General features: G+C 44.3%; 2 protein-coding genes across 2 annotated transcripts; one reads left to right on the top strand and one right to left on the bottom strand.

Annotated features, from left to right (window-relative positions):
* Nucleotides 1-3,208: 3,208 nt before the first annotated feature.
* Nucleotides 3,209-10,645, bottom strand: LOC136450323 (ABC transporter B family member 9-like). Its single transcript, XM_066450722.1, has 12 exons — nt 10,267-10,645; nt 8,331-8,385; nt 7,675-7,850; nt 7,346-7,567; nt 7,014-7,252; nt 6,400-6,925; nt 6,040-6,313; nt 5,300-5,936; nt 4,975-5,203; nt 4,517-4,783; nt 4,168-4,431; nt 3,209-4,085 (listed from the first exon to the last, which is right to left on the bottom strand). The coding sequence occupies exons 1-12, from the start codon at nt 10,549-10,551 to the stop codon at nt 3,441-3,443; spliced, it is 3,819 nt and encodes a 1,272-aa protein (XP_066306819.1). The 5' UTR covers nt 10,552-10,645; the 3' UTR covers nt 3,209-3,440.
* A 3,836-nt stretch (nt 10,646-14,481) lies between these two features.
* LOC136455003 (uncharacterized) lies at nt 14,482-15,147 on the top strand. The gene has a single exon (XM_066455210.1). It carries the CDS (start codon nt 14,506-14,508, stop codon nt 15,145-15,147), a length of 642 nt encoding a protein of 213 aa, XP_066311307.1. The 5' UTR covers nt 14,482-14,505.
* The last annotated feature ends 872 nt before the right edge of the window (nt 15,148-16,019 follow it).

Raw genomic sequence — 16,019 nt, 5'->3', positions numbered from 1 at the left:
TTGGCCAACCTATCCTCCACTGAATCGACCCCGGGAGGTGATCGACATCTAACCATGGCCAGGGTCGATTCTGCGAGGGAGAGGCATTCAGCGAGGCTCTAGCCATGCCGATCGATGGAGGCAAGCAGATCGTTGTCGTCAATCTGCCTCCTCTGACGACAAAGGAACTGGCGACAAGCTGTCGACAAAGTGGGCCCAAAGGCCGAACGAAATCGGCCCTATTCCCCGAGGCAGTGAGGGCATCACGAGATGCACCCTCTTGACGATGGATGCGCTGGTACGATGATACAGATCCATCGAGGCCCTCCACAGCAGGCATCTTGCTGTTTTCCATAATCTCAAACCTACGGAAGAGCAGGAACTGTATAATGATGCAGAAGGTTTGAGGCAAAGCGGGTTGTTGTTAGATCCACAACCATGGCCCGTATATATAGCCCTAGGATGCGGAAAGATCGATTTCACCAAGGATGTGAATCGGAAACAAAAACAGATCAGCACTCTAGAAATTCAGGGGACGGATAACGAAGAGATAACGGACTTGAATTTATTACTTCCCCAAATTACAAAATATCGTGGGGTGGATACATTGATCAGGGATTAACTCACCAGAACTTCTTTGGATTGAAGGGAATCTGAATTTCCATAAGGCTGAAACTCATTGTGAACCAAGTCGCATCGGCCCATCAATAAAGTTATATCCGAGAGGAAGAAAAGTCGCCCGCCTAACATATGCTCAACAGATTTCTCAATAAATTGAGGAACTATGGGAAAGAAGCCTGAGGCTTTCCCGGTGGGCGTTTGGAGGAATAACAAGGGGAAGGTGATCACACATTCTAGCCCTCGCAAACACTAGAACAACTTTGTGAGCATGGAGAGAAGACTCAGGTGATATCACAAAAATTCTTCTAACCGCAATGACTGGTCTTCTTGCTCAACGAGGCGCTAGGATAAGTAACGCAATCACCCTATGCACAAGAATTCTTCTAGCCGCTCAAGATCTTCATAACAAGAGGGCAGACCAAGGAGGGTCTGGCGGAACTAGAGGCACTCGAGAGAGTAGATGAAAACAAAGCATGGCTGAATTGTTGAGTTGCTCTCGCCAGAGTCAGATGGGCATTTTATATCCGGCCTGGGAAGATGAATCCAAGTGCCCGAGAAGCAGTGACGCTCTTGTAAAAAAGTTTTGAGACATGGGCTTATGAGTGGGCGCAGGCAGCGACAAACAGTGGACCCCAGATCAAGGTTCTCTACCCGTGACTGTGGATCAATCAGGGATGCCGACATGATAATTTTGGAATAAAATTACTTTTATCCCAAAATTAGAGGGCATGTGTTTACACCAAAATTTAGAAGAAAAAGTCGCAGGGACTTGAAAGCTCCCAGGATCATGTCACCAAGGAATAAATTGCGTGCAGATCGAAAACAGCTAATTCGGATGCAGAAATTGGAATCGACTCTCCTCGGATAGCGCCAGCGGATAGCAACAAAGGCTACGTTCGGTGCCAGGTCGAAACATGTCGGACTCTATAGAAAGGGAAAGATTAGAGTCCAAGTTATCTTAAATTAGGAATGTTTTCTTTAGGGTCAAAAATTGTGATGAGTCGTGCTTAGACAGGAGTCGTGCACAGGTCCTGGGTATAAATATTAAGCCCCGGCTATTATAAAAACAACAATCAATCAAATAGAAGTCAATTATTTTTTTCGGCTCCGGCCACCCCTTAGGAGTAGGAGTAGAGTAGATCTCGGTGAGTTCTTCAGCGAGTACGGCTGCATTGATCCGGTCGACCTCCACTGTTTGTCTGTAAGTACCATCATGGTTTATACCTCTGTTCGTATGGCTGCATCGATCTAGTCGACCCCTACTGTGACTCTGGTATAGACTAGTTATCGACTCTTGCCTAGTTCAAGTATGGCCTGTGTGATCCTGCCTCGCACCCCACTGTTTGAACTAGATCAAGGTCAAGTTATCGGCTCTACCTTAGAATGACAGTCTTTGGTAGATTCATTAAGTTACCGATATTGCTTATTGCTTTCATCGTTTATCTAATTATAGCAATATCACTCTGCCCGATTGAGATTGATCTGGATCGGCCTTATATCTTATTTAACCCATCGTTTGCTAATCTAAAAGTTGATCTAATCTACACCTTAAACGATGAGTTATGTTTTATCGGCTGTTTTATATCAATCTTAATCGTGCATAGCGTGCGCTTAAGGTATGTTCGATCTTGAGTAGATCTATTGGTTAGCAAGAACCGTTTCATGGCCCGTTATCACGGCCTGCGGGATTCTGCCTCTCACCCCACTGTTAGCACCGTGGAGTGGGGATCGTTAGTTGGTAGATCCGTTCCTGAGAAGGCATGACCTTAACTGTGCGCTATGCTCGAATCGGCTGTTTAGCCGATATCGAGCGCTTTCACGAACAGTTCACATTATGAGATCATTGAAGTAGAGATACGTTGAAAGATATGTTAGCCCCATGATCTTATTATTGTATTACGGCCTGCATGATTCTGCCTCATGCTCCACTGATATTAGTAATGAGTTAGGGTCGTCGAGTCTATTGTTGTTACTACGGCCTGTATGATTCTGCCTCATGCCCCACTGGTCATGGCGATGGATGAGATCTAACATGTTCATTAGATTTATCTTTATTAAATGGTTAAGTGGTGTTGAATTGTCTCTCTATACAAAAAGGAGTTCAGTTATGTGTAATCATTGACTCAGTATAAACCGATCATCATTAATATCTTATTGCCATTGATTAATATTTGCTTAAATAATATTTATCCTGAATGATAACCGATTCTTCTTATACGACCCCATGAGCTTTAATCGATTTATTCTTATGAATATGCTGGAATCGACTATTTAGTCGATCTCCTCTCATATCGGCTCTCAGAGCCGCACATTCGGGACTGTCTGGCAACACCGGCATGTTCCGCCCTTAATTAATGATAAGTTTTCTCTCCTTGTCAATTGCAGGGTCAAATTGACTGGCACGTCTCGGGAGGATTGCGCAGGATCGACCACCCTTGCGCTAAAGCTAGGCGGATCTGCTTCATCGAGCGGACCCTTCCGGCTTGCTGCGTGTGTCCTTGGCACGGAGACGAAAATTTTATGTCGACAAAAATAGATGATCATTTTGATATCATAAGTTATGTGGAGACTCTATATGGTGATATTGACAGAGCAATGACATTGGTACAATACAAAATCATGCCTTCTTTGCATATATATACACAGCAATCCGCTGTTCAAAATTCAACCAAATGCTTACAGTGAATGATAATTACAAAGAAATGTTAACTTCTCGAATTCTTCTTCAAATCCCAATGACTTCATACTACCCACAAACTACAGAAACAATAAGGAGAGCTAAGAAAGATGTATAAGTATGTATAATGCCTAATAATCAGAACAAATTCTTAACCTAGGTACTATGATGAGGTTGAACGAAGTTCAACTAGAGAAGCATAGAATCCATCTTTGATATTCATCAGTGCCTCATGTCTTCCTTTCTCCACTATCACGCCATCCTTGAGAACTGCGATAATATCAGCACTTTTGATCGTCGAGAGGCGGTGTGCCACAATAACCGTTGTCCTGCCAACCATCACATTATCCAAGGCATCCTGCACTATGCGCTCAGACTCAGCATCCAAGGCACTCGTTGCCTCGTCAAGAAGTAGAATCCTAGGATCTTTTAGTATGGCCCTTGCTATGGCTACCCGCTGCTTCTGGCCACCAGATAGCTGAACCCCCCTCTCTCCAACAGTGGTGTCATACCCCTGGGGAAGGCTTGATACGAACTCATGCGCATTGGCTGCCTTTGCGACCTTGATGAGCTCCTCCTCAGTGACCTCCCCATGTTTCCCATAAGCTATGTTGGCACGGATTGTGTCATTGAAGAGAATAGGCTCTTGGCCCACCAGACCCATTTGGTCCCTTAACCAAGTGACTTTTAGGCTTTTGATCTCTACTCCATCCAATGAGATAGTACCAGAGTCGGGGTTGTAGAATCGTTCCAACAAAGAGATTACCGTTGACTTGCCACTGCCACTCTCTCCCACAAGTGCAAGAGTCTGTATAAAGCAATAAGTCGGATTAAGTTGTTGATTATATTACTATGGAAGATAGGACATTGCAGAGGGATAGTAGGCTAACCTTGCCAGAGGGAATGTGCAAGGTAAAGTCGCTAAATATTTGAATATCTGGGCGGCTTGGATACTTGAAGCTGACATGTTGGAAATCGATGTCGCCCTTGACCTCATGTAGCGTCGAACCTTCATCATTGCTTGAGTCGATTTTGGACTTTCTGTCCAATAATGCGAATATGGAGACGGCTGAATCCTTGGCCTTTGTAGAATCAGAAGCCAATGCACTTGTTTGAGATACTCCAATTGTTGCCAACATCAGTGCAAAAAATACCTGCCAGACATTACTTAATGCATCAAACTCAAATATACAATAGGAAGAAGTGGAATGCTGAAGGGAAGCGATGCATTTTCCTAACCTTGAAAACATCTCCAAAAGTAGATTTGTTATGACGAACAAATTGTGCTCCAACGTAGAAACAAAGTCCGTATGTTAGGTACAACATCAAGAATGAGAAACCAAAACCAAGGCCTCCAACCATTCCTGTTCTGACTCCTTGTTTCTTTGACGCTTCACATTTATCTTCATAAATTGTCGTCACTCTTTTTTCAGCACAAAAAGAAGCTACAGTCCTGATACTGCTGACTGCATCGGTGGCCACTTGACTTGCGTCTTCATACAGTATCTGCAGAATAGCGTTCCATTGTCGCTTAGCAAATTTGGGAGAAAACAAATATCTACAGTGAATCCTGCTTTAAATCATTTTTGATGTAATTCGTATAAGTCAATAATATGTCATAAATTTTATAAGATAGTATGAGCTTGGTTGCTTGAAAATATATGCATAAATCTTAGTTTCACTAGTTGATAGATTACCTTGGCATCTTGACTGAAACCCTTCAAGAACTTCACTTGTGCATAACCTTGAACACCCGATAGTGGCATCACACAAAGGATGATCAATGTGAGCTTCCAATCTGCCACAAAAGCAATGACAAATCCTGCAATTAGTGTCGAGGTGACCTGAACTGCCAAGGCCAAGTTATCACCCACTAAACGTCGGACATTCAAAGCATCAACTGACAACCTTGCGCCAAGTGCTCCACTGTAAGATATAAGCATACCGTTAGTACCTCAAATATGGAATCCTGTAAGTAGAAATAAAGACAACAAAACGTTGATCAAAGGGATGGTAACCAACCTGGAATTTTTAGGATCATCAAACCAAGCAACTTCTTGGTGCACAATGCTCCGAAATGACAAGGCACGGATACGCTCAATAAGCTTCCCCCCGGCTACCCCAAATAAGAAATACTCCACTGGTATTGATAGTATTGATACAATACCCAGCACAACACACATCAAACCCCAAAAGCTTGCATCCTTTTTTAGTTGGTGTGGCGGCTCATAGAATGTTTTGATGGCATTGGAGATCATTAGACCAAACATTGGGAAAAGCACTCCATGGACTCCAGCAGCTAGCGATCCTAACAAAAGAATAGGCACCTCAGGTTTGTTTAGACTAGCTAGCCGTCCCATTGGAGCTTTCTTTGGGGCCTCACCATCACGAGCCTGCTCTTTCTCATCCTCCCAATTTGCATCATTGCCTTCAAGCAATTCAACTGAACCAGGCATGCTAAAGGGGAGGGTCAAAGAATGCCGACTACTGTTTCCCGTTGAACCTCTGCTTATTGATCGCTTCAGTGAGAGGCTTCTACTTTTAGACCTTGAATCAGACATGTGATGATCTAATTTCTGTTCTTCTTCTTTGCTTTCTTGGAGACGAATAAGTTGAGAATAAGCACCATCAGGGTTCATTATCAGTTCATCGTGGGGACCTATGAATACTCATTGATGCAAGAAATTGATATGGTTAGTTAAAATATCTTGAGCATGTAACAAATTAAAATTCAATATGCCAAATGGGAAAGACATCCTGACCTTGTTCAACTATTTTCCCTTGTTGAACAACTGATATGCAATCAGCATTTCTCACAGTACTTAGGCGATGTGCAACCACAAGTGTTGTCCTATCCAGCATGATCCTATTCAGTGCCTCCTGAACAATCCGCTCCGACTCCACATCCAATGCACTAGTAGCCTCGTCTAACAAAAGAATTCTGGGGTTTTTGATGATTGCTCTTGCAATAGCGATCCTTTGCTTTTGTCCCCCTGATAGCTGAGCACCACGTTGGCCAACCATCGTGTCATAACCCTAGTATCAGACAAAAAGAGAAATATTAGCACTCGGCTCAGCAAGATTAGGATGTACATAAGTTGATAATTGGATCTATGACATACATTGGGTAACTTATCGATGAAATTTGCTGCATTAGCAAGCTCAGCTGCTCTTTTGATCTCTTCAATTGTTGCATCTTCTTTTCCATATGTTATATTATCTTTGATAGATGTCATAAAGAGCAATGGCTCTTGGTTAACAAGACCAATCTTCCCTCGTATCCAATCAAGCTGCAAACTCTTGATGTTAATCCCATCAATCAAAATCTCACCAGCTTGTGGATCATAGAATCTCTCTACAAGACTTATCACGGTTGACTTGCCACTTCCACTCTCCCCAACTATAGCCATTGTAGTGCCGCTAGACACATGTAGCGAGAACCCATCAAATATTAGTTTCTCTGGTCTCGCTGGGTAGCTGAAGTACACGTCATTTAGGTCAACATCACCCTTGATGTCTTCTAGTTGCTTACCAGTTGGGTCTTCTGGGTCAATCTCTGGTTTCCTCTTGATCGTTGTGAACAATCTGTATGCCGCAGATTGTCCTTCTGCAAAGGCTGCCATGCAGGGTGTTGCATTACCTAAAGACCTGCACAGCAAAAATTGAAGTTAACACCACCAGTCATGCAACATGGATCAGCATAAGACTTTATTTCTCCAGATTCAAAGAAACCCACATTGCCCCAGTCATTATAGCAAACAAGATATTGATGACGTCTCCTCCTGAGTAACCTTTGCTAAGAATCAACTTTCCGCCATACCATATGGCTAAACCATAGCTTGAGAAAAATATGCAGAAAACAGAACCCATGCCAAAACCATTGGTAATTCCTTCTTCAACAGCAGCCTTGTATGACTTGTGTATGAGTTTATTATACAATGCAATAGCCTGTTTCTCCCCATTGAAGGAGACAACCTGTTTTGCAGATGTAGGCACAAGAAAACCAGTGAGAGCATGCAAAATTGAAAAATGTAGAGATTCATCTGACAGGAGCGCTTTGGAACTCACAGTTCTTATAGCCCCAAGTGTCTGTTCAACAATATTGCCTGCATCACCGTATGATGCTTGCCCCTTGGTAGATATTTTAGCAAGCATTTTTGAGACTACTCCACCAGCAATGACAACTGGAGGTATGCATGCCAACATGACAAGAGATAGAAGCCATCCTTTTACGAATGCTATCACGAAACCGCCAATGAAGGTTGCCACAAGCTGTTGAAACTTGCCGACCTGAAGAGTTTGTAGAAGTCAAATTGTGCACATTTTGATATAATTTGGTAATGATCAATAGCAGGTTTGCTTCTGCACTCGTCACTTTCAAAGAAAGGAATTATTACCTTCTCACCAATGGCATCCTGAACTAACACGGTATCACCAGACATCCTTGAAACTATCTGCCCAGTTGTCATTTCTACATCAAAGAATGCTATTTCTTGTCTCAAGACAGATTTGAGGTACAGAGATCGAATGCGTGTTGCCTGCCTTTCTCCTGTCATTGTCCAACATGACACCTCTGCACAAACAATAAGTGGCTTCACTTATTTACACTGATATAGTTATTACGTGGCTTATGCATGTAGAACCCTTGTTTCAAGTTTTCTAGGTCAGTTTGTCAATGAAGCAATGTCTTTATGGTACGTTTCTTCATGTATTACTTTCCATGGAAGTTCAAACATGTTGGGACTGTCCTAACCACTATCATGAACACAAGCTTTTTGTACCCTTCATTGAAAGTACAAAACAGAAGTCAAAGTTGAACTCTGCTCTATGACAACAGCTTGCAAGTTTGAAAAGTTGAAACACTTGTATTGGCACTAGCTGCTATATGAGGCGAGCTTCTTTTTCTTAAGCTTATCTTATCTCAGCATTGACCGCAAGATTAGTTTTATACTAACGATGGTCAATTATTAGCAGCAGCAATGTCAGCTTCAGGTGCAAAGTGCAAGCGGATGTGAAGATTGAAAAGTTGACAGAGTCTACTTAGAGTACTTACGAAGAAAGGAAACAACCGCTGTTGCAATGCCTAGGTAGACAAAGTTCAGAACTGCCTGTGAAAAAAGCAAGGTAGAAACGAAGTGAGAATTGAGAAATGCAATAATGTCTCGCTAACAAGGAAATGAGTTCTAGTTGAAGTAAACTTCAAGTTACATATAATTCATGGAGAACAGTGATGAAAGTTTGACCTCATTTTTTTATGATTTTGTTCAGGATTCGGATAGCAATCTGTCAGCAAAGTTATACTACTGCAACGGACAAACTTACAGTGTGATTTAAGCCCCCTTTGGCACGGCTCATCCAAAACGGCTTCACCGGTGAAGCCAAAGCCGGTGAAGCAAAAAAAACTGGCTTTTTTCAGCTTCTAGTTTATTTTAACCCCGGCTTACAAAACGGCTTCACGCTACAGTGCCTCGATTTGCGCAAAATAGATGAAGCCGAAGCCGGCATAAGCCGTGCCAAAGAGACCCTTATGTGTCCCATCTCAGAAAGGGGGAAAGAAATGTGTTGGACGCGCTTATTCTTTGGACTGAGTTTTGGATCTTTGATCAAGAAAAGATTCCAGCCTTTACCGGATGTGGTTAGTTATCCATTATATTAAAATTGTTCCACATGGTCTCTTATTATTATATTACAAGTTGTAATAATGCAATCTACTGGTATAACCTATTACAAGTTACTGGTTTGAGCATTTAGCTAATCTATTCCTGTTTCTAATTCAGAAAGGTCGCTTTCAGAAAAGCACATTGTAAGCGACTACGCAGTTTATCTTCATATAAAAGTCAGCTCCCATGTGAGAAAAGGGGGGGAAATCCTAATTGCATGAAAAAAAACTGAATGCGGAAAAAATATTCTGGCTAGTTGGTCGTTAAAAGTTGAGTTGAGTTGTTGAGGAGGCATTCATACTTCAGCGATACTTTTCAGCAAATGAACAGTGTTTTCCTCTCGCAACGAATCAGTAAATTTTAGCGAAACGAACAGGGTCAAGAAACATTATTTCCGGGCTTGTAATTTTTACAGTAAACTTGTGACCCTGAAGACTCTGTTTTATTCCCTCGATAGAAAAAGGATCAAGTTGCCATACAAACCTTGCCAAGGCTCGCCCTTCGATGTTTGCACTTAAAAATATTGAAACTATACAATTATTGCTACCGCATGACTGAACTAATGAAAGCAAAAACGCTCCAAGAAGACAGAAGGAATAGCGCAATATTCGAACTTTGAAACTGGGAAAATAAGGCACTAGTGAATTGGATTTTTTTTTAGAATTACACAGTACAACGTAGCCGCTCAACACGCACTCACACTCAACCTTATGAACACACGTACGTAAACCCTACTCCTATGAGCACCTCCAAAGGACTAAGCCGGTAGATCTCGAGATTCACGAAGTCACTACTGACGCCTCGCTGTCGACGGAGACGTCGCCTACGACTGAAAATATAGCGCCGATAAATCCGCAGCCGTACCAAGTTGAGGACTTATACTCGGATGCACAAGTTCCACCGTAAGAAGCGTAAACCAACTGATCTAGGAAGAGGCGTCGCGTTGATACTGGACGTTGCTGCTAAGTTTCTACGGATAACGTATCAAGGAAGTATTTTCATTTCTAAGGGCCAATTCCATTGCATAATAGGAGTGTTTTTTTTATATATCTCAAGGTTGATTGAATGAAGAACATAAAAAGGAGCAAAACAGAAAGAAGACGAATAGAGAACAGAACGGGAGTGCTAATTGCGCCAAAAGTCAAGATACGCCCTCCATCGTTGTCCCTCCCTGGGCAACGAAAGCGCAAACGCCGCCAAGATTTTAACAGAGCTTTCTATCTCGATCAGACCAGACTGCCATGCGACCGAATTTGTCCTCGATCCAACGACGGCCGTCTCCGGCCGCCGGCATACGTACATGTTATGGAGAAGTCATCTCCGGCTCACCTGGTTGACGCGGTGGAGGACGTTGTCGGTGGTGGCGTCGCCGAAGGCGTTGATGACCTGGCCGAAGATGACCGTCATGACGGGCTGCGAGACGCCGTTGGCCAGCGCCCCCACGGTGCCGAGGAGCATGAGCAGCACGTCCGTGCCGTCGGCGTACCGGAACAGCCCCGTGAACGGCACCTTCTTCCCGGCGTCGCCGCCTCCGCCGTTCCCGTTCCCGCTCCCGCTCCCCTCTCCCTTCTTCTCCACGCCATCGCTCCCTTTCGCACCTCCCGCTGCGTCCATGGCTCGCGACTTTGTGGGGATGTGTGTGTGTACTGCGTACACGCCTGCCTGCCTCTGGGGGTGGGGGCGCTTGATTCTCGCGGCTCCGCCTGGCAACGGTATTTATGGGGTTCGTTGGTCGCACAGGGCGGTAGTAGTCGGGAAAGGAGCCATTGCAGCTGCCCAACTTCTGTTGCGAAACTTTTTACGCAAGTAGGTAGGGTCTCTATCTCTCGGCGTATTCGTTGTTTGGTTTCAGCCCGGGCAGTCAGTTCAACAGTATTTTTCTCTCATAACAAACCAGTACTAATCGGACTTATCAGCTCAGAAACCAACCAGTGAACAGGCCATCTATCTCTATCTCTATCTCTTCTCTTCTTTTCTCCTCTTTCTCTATTTCTTCTCTTCTCTATCTCTATCTCTACTCTCTTCTCTTCTCTACAACTAAAAAATCCATAAGAGAATTATTGATCCGCATTCGAAAACTCGCTCGCGTCTGCGCTTGCCCGACGCGCCTTCGCTAGCTCGCGCCTGCAGTGGACCCGGTGTCGTGCGAGCGATCACCGAGAGCTTCGCTCGTCATTCAATCACCGCAGCACCGGAGCAAAAGCAAATCACCTGCGCCTGCCCTTCCTGCGCTCGCTCACGTCGCCACCTCACAACCATCATCCATGCCAGCAGAAAAGGAAATAATCAATCCCTCCCTTGACCTCGCATGCAGTTCCCCGGTCAAAATCCTCACATCCCCCGACGCTTATTGGCTTGCCCGCGCGGTGGTGCCTCGGTCTCCCTCGGGTCTCATACGTTACCCTGTCAAAAATCCTCCACGTGATCTCCTCCTCCAATCCCGTAGTCGCTCACCCGCTCGGGCTGCTTGCCGAAGTGCCGAATTGCTGTTTCCCGACGCTTGTTGTCGCCGCCTGTCCGCGGCCCGCCTCCGCCTTCCCGCCAGCGGCCGCCGGTCGCCACCTGCCCTTCGGCCCTCCCCGCCTCCACGGTTCGCTGACTGCACGCAGCAGCAGCATCCCTGACGCCTCCGGACAGGCCGAACGGCGGATGCCCAGATCTCCGGCGCGGCCAGGTCGCCCGCCCGCCCGCGGGCCGCGCCAGCCTCTAGCTCGAGCTCCCCTCCTTAGTCCTGCATCTGGCTGTCTACACGGTGAGCAATGGCGGATGAAGATCCAGTTCTTTGTTTGATTTTAAATATCAGCAGATTGATTCATTTGCCATTCAGTTAGGTGAAGCACACAATTATCATCAGTTTGATCTAGCTGCAAATAGTATGTTTCATAGTTTTAGACAATAAGAAAAAGGCTTGCATCATTTCAGGCTTGTACTGCTTATGGACGGTTATCGATCGATGTGTATCAGTCAGGTAACCCTTCAAAGACTACTTGTGTTCTACCTCTCATCACGAAAATGTTTCATATTGATCTGTAGTAGCAAAATCATTAGCATGCATGATACAATGTGCATCCTTCATGCCGGTGAAGGTAGAGCAGAAGTGTTGGAAAGAGGACAGTGATGCCTTCATTATTTATTGGAGGCCCCCGTGACATGAGGCGTCGGTACATGGACGCAATGGCTCTGGTACGGAGGTTTGGTAAACCGAACATCTTCCTAACTATGACATGTAACCCAAACTAGGATGAGATCAAGCATGAACTCTACCCTAGCCAGACACCACATGATCGTCCAGATCTCGTTGTTCAGGTCTTTAGAGCAAAACTACAAGAGCTGAAGGATAGACTACTAAAAAAGGATATCCTTAGAAAGGTGCGAGCACATGTTTATGTTGTGGAGTTTTAGAAGAGGGGTCTACCTCATGCACATTTTTTGCTAATCATGGATAGGAAGTACAATATCACGTGTCTAGAGCAGTATGATCGCCTCATCTCAGCTGAGCTCCCGAACAAGAAGAAGTATCCAGTCTTGTACAAGATGGTTACCAAACATATGATGCATGGCCCTTGCGGACTGCTTAATCGCGATTGTCCATGCACAAAGGGTCGTGATTCCTGCAAGAACCATTACCCTAGACCTTTCTGCGATATCACAATACAAGGCAAGGATTCATATCCAGTTTACAAATGGCGTGAAGATGGCCGAAAAGAAAAAGTTTGCGGACACGAGCTTGACAACAGATGGGTCATGCCTTACAACCCGTATCTCCTCCTTCTATTCAACTGCCACATCAATGTTGAGGCATGTGGGAGCATCAAGGCAGTCAAGTATCTGTTTAAGTACATTTACAAGGGTCATGACCGAACATCTGTGGCCATGAGAGAGGCTGACAAGGAGGATAGTGAAGGAAACGTTGATGAGATCAAGCAGTACAGAGATGCTAGATGGGTAACCCCCCAGAAGCCTTGTGGAGGATATACGAGTTTGATTTGAGTGATAGGTACCCTTTTGTGTTGTCCTTACAGCTACATCTTCCTGACATGCACATGGTGTCATTGGCGCCAGGGGATTCGATGAGTGCTTGATCGTCTAGGTGTTGATAAGTCAATGCTTACAGCGTACTTTGAGAAGAACAGGACAGATGAAACAACTCGAGGTATATTGTATCGGGACTTTCCTGAGTTCTATACGTGGCAAGCACAGGGCAAAGTTTGGAAAAATAGGGTACGTCGTGATACATTACGACAGATTGGAAGAATCGTGTCTGCCAATCCAGCCGAGGGGGAGCGTTACTATCTTAGGGTTCTCCTGAACCATGTGGCTGGTGCAACCTCGTTTGAGTGTCTAAGGACCATGGATGGCAAAATCCTACCGATCTTCCGTGAAGCTGTAGAAAGAAGGGGCTTAATCGAAGAGGACAACACTCTAAATGAGAGTCTCGCTGAGGCAACCGGGTGGATGATGCCATATGCGCTGCGAAGGCTCTTTGCAACAATATTAGTATTTTGTGAGCCCAGTGATGTGTTTGGACTATGGGAGAAACACAAGGAGGCAATGTTGGAGGACTATAGGCGTAATAATCAATCCACCTTCATGGTGGAGCAGATGGTCCTCATGGATATTCGAAAATTGCTACAATCAATACAGAAGGATATAAAGATGTATCAACTTCCTGATATCGACGACACATATTATGCCTCTCATGATATTCCTAGAGAGATTTTTTAGGAGGCTAGCATTGAGGTTAACGAGGATGATGTGGCTCTGTCAGACACCCTTAACAAGGGCAGCAGGCTGTATACGATGAGATCATGTCCTCGATTGATACCGAGGACGGTGGTCTCTTCTTTGTGGATGGTCCTAGCGGGACCGGAAAGACTTATCTGTACAGAGCACTTCTCGCTACTATACACAGTCAGAAAAAGATTATAGTGGCAACAACTACATCTGGTGTTGCGGCCTCAATAATGCCTGGTGGCAGAACCGCCCACTCGCACTTCAAGATTCCCCTCACCATCGATAATGGGGCCTTTTGCACCTTTCACGAAACAGAGTGGTACTGCCAAGCTGCTTTGGGCCGCATCCCTTATTATTTGGGACGAGGTGACAATGATAAAGAGGCAAGGTGTTGAGGCACTAGACAACAACCTTCGTGATATAATGGACCGACTAGAGTTGCTGTTTGGGGGGAAGACCGTGGTGTTCGGTGGAGATTTCAGACAGGTTCTTCCCGTTGTTCGGAGAGGGTCAAGGGCTCAGGTAGTTGGTGCCTCGTTGTGGACGTCGTACCTTTGGGATTCCATGCGGCATCTAAAACTGGTGCGCAGCATGAGGGCAAAGAGCGACCCATGGTTTGCAGAATACTTGTTGCGCGTCGGTGAAGGTTCTGAAGAGGCGACTGTTGATGTTGAAATCCATCTTCCTCATGATATATGTGTTCCGCACATTAGGGAAGATAGTGATCTTGATACTCTAATTGATTGCATATTCCCTAACCTCAATGCAAATATGTCAAGCAAAGATTATATCACCTCTCGAGCGATATTATCTACGCGGAACGAATGGGTTGATATGATTAATATGAAGATGATAGGTCGTTTCCACGGGGATAAGATGGTGTACCATAGCTTTGACTGTGCGGTGGATGATCCGCACAACTACTACCCTGAGGAATTTCTTAACACTTTGACACCCAATGGGCTACCTCCACGTGTGTTGAAGCTGAAGATTGGTTGTCCGGTCATATTGCTTAGGAACATTGACCCTATGAACGGACTTTGTAATGGCACCAGGCTTATCATACAGGGGTTCCAAAAGAATACCATAGACGCAGAAATTGTGTTAGGACAGCACGCTGGAAAGCGGGTTTTTCTGCCTCGAATACCCTTATGCCCATCGAACGATGAGATGTTCCCTTTCCAATTTAAGCGAAAGCAGTTTCCTATTCGGCTCAGCTTCGCAATGACTGTTAACAAGGCACAGGGGCAGACTATCCCTAACGTCGGGGTATACTTGCCGAAACCAGTGTTCTCGTATGGCCAATTGTATGTGGCGCTATCAAGAGCTACTACAAGATTGAACATTAGGATCTTGGCTGTGCCGGCAGCTGAGAAGGACGTGAACAAGGAAAAAGGGAAAGGGAAGGGGAAGAAGGGATCGACAAAGGATATATTCACAAAGAATATTGTATATAAAGAGGTTCTAACTCTATGAAAGAGGTAATGCATTACACGTCGATACATATTTTTTAAGATATATCAGTAGTACTTTAACTTTAAAAATTAACAAACAACTTATGTGCAAGATACTTCTAACTACAGCTTTAACTATTTGCATGCTTCAGCTGCAAGAAGTTAGATGCCGCATCTTGGACTTGAAAATCTTCTGGATTATCTTTGATTGGTGACCAGCTGCAGCTTGGTGTTCGTGCAAAGCACGTTCTCTTGGTCGAAACATTGAGAGATTAGATTCTTAATTGTACAATATATTGTAAAACATGTATTGTAAAACACAAACTTGTTATGATTAAGGTGAATGCTCGTGTATTGCAACTTGTAAAACATCACGATTGCAGTATCTATTTTAGATACAGTATAACATGCGTTTATACATATGTTATCGTGATATTATGTGTACTCGTTGCAACGTACGGGCATTTAACTAGTTACCATATAAAAGATTATATACCCGTTGCAACGTACGGATATATTTGCTAGTAGTAATGAAATGACGCAATGAATTATGAGAGAATTTGCTCGACGCCATCATAACTTGTACTGGTTCCCTGGTTGCCATAAAAAAATAATAACATTCCTTAACTGCCTTCGGTTCAAATTGTTTGACTTTCCGAAAAAAAACAAAAAATGCATTCTTTTGTGGACTGAGGAGTAACTTTTTCACTCTTTGCTCAACTTTGCATTATTACAAGCTTAAAAGTTTAGGCCCCTAATATTATTTTTGCAATGGAGTTTTGTTGACTCAAAAGTGTCAAATTATACAACAAAATTTAAAAGGAAGAGTATATTTCAAGAAGCCACAACTCACAACACTGTCGGGCGCCAGTAACACACGTGACACAGCACCGC

This window comes from Miscanthus floridulus, chromosome 5 (genome assembly GCF_019320115.1).
Source record: "Miscanthus floridulus cultivar M001 chromosome 5, ASM1932011v1, whole genome shotgun sequence".
Classification (NCBI taxonomy): Eukaryota; Viridiplantae; Streptophyta; class Magnoliopsida; order Poales; family Poaceae; genus Miscanthus; species Miscanthus floridulus.
The sequence above is the reverse complement of the archived record's forward strand: the minus strand, read 5'-3'. Positions and strand labels throughout refer to the sequence as shown.

Bases quoted from the DNA above. Each gene is read 5' to 3' on its own strand.
- LOC136455003 (XM_066455210.1), top strand. From the start codon at position 14,506: ATGATTAATATGAAGATGATAGGTCGTTTCCACGGGGATAAGATGGTG.
- LOC136450323 (XM_066450722.1), bottom strand. From the start codon at position 10,551: ATGGACGCAGCGGGAGGTGCGAAAGGGAGCGATGGCGTGGAGAAGAAG. The intron at 6,314-6,399 runs GTATGTCATAGA...GTCTGATACTAG, and splicing joins TCATCGATAAGTTACCCAAT to GGTTATGACACGATGGTTGG. The intron at 4,432-4,516 runs GTTAGGAAAATG...AATGTCTGGCAG, and splicing joins CTTTTGGAGATGTTTTCAAG to GTATTTTTTGCACTGATGTT.